Source organism: Nicotiana attenuata, chromosome 1 (genome assembly GCF_001879085.1).
Source record: "Nicotiana attenuata strain UT chromosome 1, NIATTr2, whole genome shotgun sequence".
In the NCBI taxonomy this organism is placed as follows: Eukaryota; Viridiplantae; Streptophyta; class Magnoliopsida; order Solanales; family Solanaceae; genus Nicotiana; species Nicotiana attenuata.
Window position 1 is genome coordinate 101,769,241 of NC_031989.1, and position 6,583 is coordinate 101,775,823.

Below are 6,583 nucleotides of genomic sequence, written 5' to 3' on the forward strand. Positions count from 1 at the left end.
GATATATTAGGTTCATGACCCAAAACTAATTGCAACGGGAAATATTTATGATAATTTGTCGGTTTGAGACGAACTAGCATTGCTGCATGCAAAGGCGTGACCCCAAACAGAAGTGGGCAACCTCGTTTTCATGAGTAACGGTCTTGCTATCAATTGCAGACGTTTAATTAAAGACTCTGCATTTTTAGTGTGAACATGAGCTACAGGATGTTCCACTTTTATCCCAATTGATAAGCAATAATCATTAAATGTTTGGGATGAAAATTCAACAGAATTATCAAGTTTAATAGAGATTGGATTATTGGGGAATTGCGCCCATAATCGAATTATTTGTGCCATTAATTTTGCAAACGCGAGGTTGCGAGATGACAATAGACACATATGAGACCATCTAGAAGATGCATCTATTAAGACCATAAAGTATCTAAACAACCCATTAGGTGGGTGAATAGGTCCACAATTGTCCCCTTGTATACGTTGCAAAAACGCATGGGACTCAATCCCAACCTTTGTTGGTGATGGTCTAATAATTAACTTGCCTTGATAACAAGAAGTGCAAGAAAATTCATTATTTAAAAGAATCTTTAAATTCTTTAATGGATGCCCATTTGAGTTTTCTATAATCCGTCTCATCATAATTTATCCAGGGTATCCCAATTGATCATGCCAACGTACAAAAGTATTGGAATCAGTAACTTTTTGGTTTACAATAGAATGTACCTCAATTGCACTACTTCTTGTCCAATACAGGCCACAAGATAAAGATGAGAATTTTTCAATAACCCTTTTCTGGCTAGAGTCATTCTTGGTAATGATGAGATATTCAAGATTATTCTCATCTATTGTCTCAATATGATATCCATATTGGCGGATTTTTTTAAACTCAACAAGTTTCTATTGGACTTGAAGGAGAACATTGCATTCTCGATGATAAGTATTGTTCCCTTAGGCAGAATTATAGTAGCTCTTTCAGAGCCTTCAATTAGATTACTACTACCAGAAATTGTAGTAACATCTGCCTTACACATACTTAAATGAGAGAAATATATCTTCTCTTTGAATATTGTATGTGTCGTACATGAATCAACTAAATAAATATTTTTACAATTGGACTTTGATCCAAGATTGCGGATTGTGAGATTTCCATATTTGCTTAATCTTCTCAAATAGCTCCTTGAGACGGTAGAGTCTCGTGTTGATAACGTGTAATAAAACAATAAAGAAGAATATTGCAAAGAAAGAGAGAGAGAATTCTTTATTGCTTTGAGATGAATTACAATGGAATGAGACCCCTCTATTTATAGGGAAAGTAAAATCCCTACAATCTCTCTAAAATAGGCATTCACCTTAAATAAAACTCTATTTATAACAATACTTTAAAAAAATAAACAATTTAGAATTGTTGGAAAGGGAGCTGTCAGGGAGAAATTCAAAAATAGCCAGATTTACCACTGGTCGTTGAAAAATAGCCAAGTTTCAAAAGTCATCGAAATTTAGTCACTTTAAATCTGAGCGAAAACACTGTTCAAAATCCGGAAAAATACGCCCGCAAATTTTACGGGAGTTCCAGCATAAGTATGCTTGAACTCCCGTAAATTTTACGGGAGTTCCAGGATAACTATGCTGGAACTCCCGCAAATTTTACGGGAGTTCAAGCATAATTATGCTGGAACTCCCGCAAATTTTACGGGAGTTCCAGCAAGTATAATTTTCCAGTATAATATACTGGAGTTTGGAGCATTGGTGCTCCAGTCTCCCGCAAATTTTACAGGAGTTAGCAAAGTATACCGGTCCAGCATAATATGCTGGAGTTCGTACACAAATGCACCAGAACTCCCGTATATTATACTGGACCGGTCCCTGTTGCAGCAAAATAGTGGCTATTTTTCATTGACTTGATAAACGCTGGCTATTTTTCATTGACCAGTGTGAAAACTGGCTATACCATGATATTTTAACGATCTGTCACCTTTGATTTGAAGTTAGGGGCCGTTTGGTTGAAGGGATTAAGTGAGTTATTCAAGTAAAAAATTTGGGAATAAATTAATTTTGGTTGGAAATATTAGCTAAAGAAAGAACTATCATTAATTTTAGTATAACTTATCTCATATAAATGAAACTTTTTTAATATAAGTTATCCTAGAATTATAATCTGGATATCTGTTTTAAACCAAACAATGGATAGAAAATACTAATTGTCACGTGACAACCAAGTTTCCGGCAAAATTAGGGCACACAAAGATCCCAAATTGAGGCACACCGAGATAGAGCGGAGCACCACCCGCAAACAAAATTGAAGATGGCGAGAATTGCTCTGCTGCGTTACTCTTCCAATGGTATTATTCCCAGCTTTATCTCCTTCTTTGCTAATTCTCATTCTGCTTCGGCAATTGCAATCAGAGATTACTCTTCACCTCATAGCAATATTGAGAATGTCAAGTGTTTAGATGATGCTCTGAGTCTCTTTCGTTGAATGGTCAGTACGCAGCCTCTTCCTTCTGTTTTTAGCTTCTCCAAATTATTAAAGACTATGCTAAATATGAATCATTACTCTGCTGTTCTTTCCCTTTTTCGAGAAATGCTGAAATTAGGCATCCCAATTAGTGATTCCATCTTGAATATAGCAATTAACAGTTATTGCCTAATGCATCGTTCTGACTGTGGATTTTCAGTGTTAGCTATTTACTTGAAGAGTGGCATTCCATTTGATGTTATCACCTTTAGCACCTTACTAAGGGGACTCTTTGTGGAAAATAAGATAAAAGATGCGGTTAACTTGTTCAAAAAGTTGGTAAGAGAGAATATTTGTGAGCCTAATGAAGTCATGTATTCAATTCTCATGAATGGGCTTAGCAAAATGGGCCATACTCAAAAAACATTCGATTTGCTTAGGGTAATGGAACAAGGAATCACTAAGCCCAACACATACATCTACAACATTGTTATTGATGCTCTTTGCAAGGATAGAATGCTAGATGCTGCAGTTAGCCTATTCGAAGAGATGAAACAAAAAGGCATTCCTCCAAACGTTGTCACATATAATACATTGATTGATGGTTTATGTAAGTTTGGACAGTGGGAAAAGGTTAGGACTTTGTTCTCTGAAATGGTAAATCTTAATATTTATCCAAATGTGCACACCTTGACTATAGTGACAGATGGACTTTGCAAAGAAGGGAAAATTGAAGAAGCTGAGGAGGTAATGAGACACATGAATGGAAAAGGTGTGGAGCCTAATGTGGTCACCTACAATGTGATAATTGATGGATATTGCTTGCGAGGTCAAATGGATAGAGCAAGGAGACTTTTTGATTCCATGATTAATAAGAGCATTAAGCCTACCATTATTAGCTATAACATATTAATACATGGATATTGTAGGAAAAAGAAATTGGATGAGGCCATGCATTTGTTTCATGAAATTTCTCGAAACGGATTGGAACCTGGCACTGTTACCTACAATACTATCTTGCAAGGTCTATTTGAAGTTGGAAGAATTGGCTTTGCGCAAAAATTCTTTGCTGAGATGCTATCCATGGGGCTCAGGCCTGATTTATGCACTAATCGCATTTTGCTCCGTGGTTATTTTCAGAATGGACTTGTTGAGAAAGCTATGTTGCTATTTCATGAGTTGGAAAGAAAGAGAGAAGATACTGATATTGAATTTTACAATGTTGTAATAGACGGATTGTGCAAAACTGGCCAGCTTGACAGAGCTCATGCTATTTTTGAGAAGCTTTCTTTAATTGGATTGTTTCCCGATGTGATTACATACTCAATAATAATTACTGTATTTTGTCTAGAAGGATTGTTTGATGAAGCTAAAGATATGCTAAGAAAAATGGAAGAGAATGGTTGCGCGCCGGACAATGCCACTTACAATATTATTGTGCGAGGATTTCTCAAGTTTAGCAAAGTTACTGAAATGACAACCTTTCTGAAGGAAATGAATGAAAGGGGCTTCTCATTTGATGCAAGAACAGTAGAGTTACTAATAGATGTTATAGCGAAGCATCCTTCTTTGCTTGACAGGATACCACAATTTCACTTGGAAAATAAGAAGTGATTTGTTTCACTTGATTTATTCAGCTATACTTTTCACTTTGATGCAATTTCCTTTTACTTCTGGATAGAAATTAGATCAATGGAATTGCAGAGTTGAAATAATGACAATTAGACCATTGCTTAAGCTTTCCAAGCAAGCTTATTGACCAGGTAGATCAGTTCTAAGAATTTGACTGTTATGCATTCTACTTTATCTTGGAAATCATGTTTTATTGCACTATTAATATGAGAAATGATGTTCGTTTCCTTATATATACACATTATAAGTCTAGGAATAGCATTTTCAGTGCTATTTAGTAGTCTTCAGTTATTATCATTTTTCATCATTTTGAGAATCAATAACAGCTTCCTGTCAGATGAGAAGCTTCTTTCTGTGCTGGTATAATTTCTACTCCAGGAAATAATGCTCTTCTCTAGCGTTAGAGCTAAGAAAAGTTCGACTAGAATACAAGGCTTACAAGTTAGCTATCTACTAGGGCAGTTATTCCTTTTATATTGTTATGCTTTGTGTCTGCATATTAATTATTTATTCTCTGACTATTGAAGGATCTCGGGGGAAGGATATTTCAAGTATATTACAGAGGAAATCAGCAAAGTAGTCAAACTCCAGGAAGAGCTAGACTTTGTTATGCTTATGCCTAAGAAGCTTTTACAACCAATGGATGGGTTCAATCTTATGGATCCCACTGCGTTAAGCCTCCAATTATCTATGGTGATGAGCAAGCACTAAGGCTTGAATTTTTAAGCTTAAACACTTTTCTTTTCCTCATTCAGCGTCTCACACATCTAAGTTGACTGGTGTTTTGTTGCTGTTTAGATTTGAGACTTGCTATCAAATTGCTTTGGCAATTAAGGATGAGGTTGAACATCTTGAGAAGGCTGGCATTGTCATTCAAGTTGATGGAGCTGCTTTAAGGGAGGCGTTGCCTCTTAGAAAGCCCGAGGAAGCTTTCTACTTGAACTTGGCTGTGGATTCATTCAGGATAACCTACTTCAATGTTCAAGACACTACCCAGGTCGATATTCAGTCTCGTCCTCGTTCTGCAAGTCAAATGATTATTTTAATATCTGCCAAAGTCTTTGTCTTCAAAAGAAACTTATCTCTGTCAAAGGCTGTTGTGCTTAGCTACTTCTTCAGAAGTTTCCTATATCAGAATTTCTATCTTAGGTAGTCTATGTATTTTGCTACTAAACTAGCTTCTGAATTCATGCACCTTTCGCTCAAAGAACAGTAATATGAATTAGACGAGTTTAAGGAACATGTGTTTTCCCCACATTTCTGAAGGATTAACATGATGTCAAACAGTATTGCAAGAAGGAGTCTAAAAGATTCATAAGCAAATTCATATGTGTGAAAATGTTCTTATGTAAAGCTAAGAGCTGGATAGAAACAAGAGGTGTTTTATGTTATTGGGGAGGTTTTTCTTTTAAGGTAGTATTTTTCTTCTTTGTCCCAGGGTTTTGGTTCGGTTGTAAAGCACAAAGCGTGATGTTAGTTGTACATCATGAGTTCGAATCTTGCTGCCTTGTACCGGAGACAGATTCATTTCATAATGTGCTTGCATACAATATTAGATTAGCAGTCCAATAGACAATGGTCATCCGTAGATAATCTGTTAAGTAGCTGCTCAACCTTGAAATTGCTTTTATGTTCTTACTAATCTATGTCTTGCCGAATACAAGACGTAGCGGTTCTTCCTCTTAATCACAGGACATGTCTTAGATGTCTTGGAGATGACAAATTCTTCATATTTCAGTTGATGAAATGGCATGCCTGAGTATTTTTCTTCTTTAAGTTGCATTTTCATTAAGGTATAACAGAATGACAATTTCTTAAATAAGTTTAACTGCTGCTTGATGGTTAGAGGCCTCAGATGCAGACATTCTGCTTCTGATCCCATTTCCCTTTTATAGTAGTAACATTTTCTGTTTTATCTGTCGAGTTAAATGAACTCTTAGGACTTGGATTTGGTCATTTGCTCTCCCCTTTGGTGAGCACACATGAGATGCCGACCATTTCACCTCATTAGCACTTGTGATTTATTTAAATGATGGTTCGAAACCCACTGGGTGCAAACAATTTCTGAGGGCTATCGGACTGGGTAAAACCTGAATTAACCGTGGTGCACTTGCGGGAAACTCCTTGCCGAGGGCCTGTGCACCCCCGGGATTACTCGGGGCTCGAAGAGACTCGGACACCCGGTGCAAATAAAAAAAAAATGATGGTTTTTTTTAGATTCATAACAAATTTGATTGATTAAAATTTTAGAACTGAATTATTATTCTATTCACAACCATAGATGCATATTACCCACAACTAAATTTGAGCTACAGAAAGACTAGTTTCATTTTTCTTCAGCTTCACTCAAAGACTAGTTTCATTTTTCTTCAGCTTCATTCGTAGACCTCATCACGTTGGCGACATAGACCCCAGTATAAGAACCAACAGAGATAAAGATTCTAAAGCTATATTTTGAATTTATTAGCTATATTTCGTTTAAATGCATGATTATGATAT

At 36.2% G+C, this 6,583-nt stretch overlaps 1 protein-coding gene across 1 annotated transcript; it reads left to right on the forward strand.

The window, feature by feature from the left end:
- Positions 2,193–5,634, forward strand: LOC109231419 (putative pentatricopeptide repeat-containing protein At1g12700, mitochondrial). Its single transcript, XM_019397086.1, has 3 exons — positions 2,193–4,215; positions 4,612–4,777; positions 4,883–5,634. The coding sequence occupies exon 1, from the start codon at positions 2,474–2,476 to the stop codon at positions 4,064–4,066; it is 1,593 nt and encodes a 530-aa protein (XP_019252631.1). The 5' UTR covers positions 2,193–2,473; the 3' UTR covers positions 4,067–4,215; positions 4,612–4,777; positions 4,883–5,634.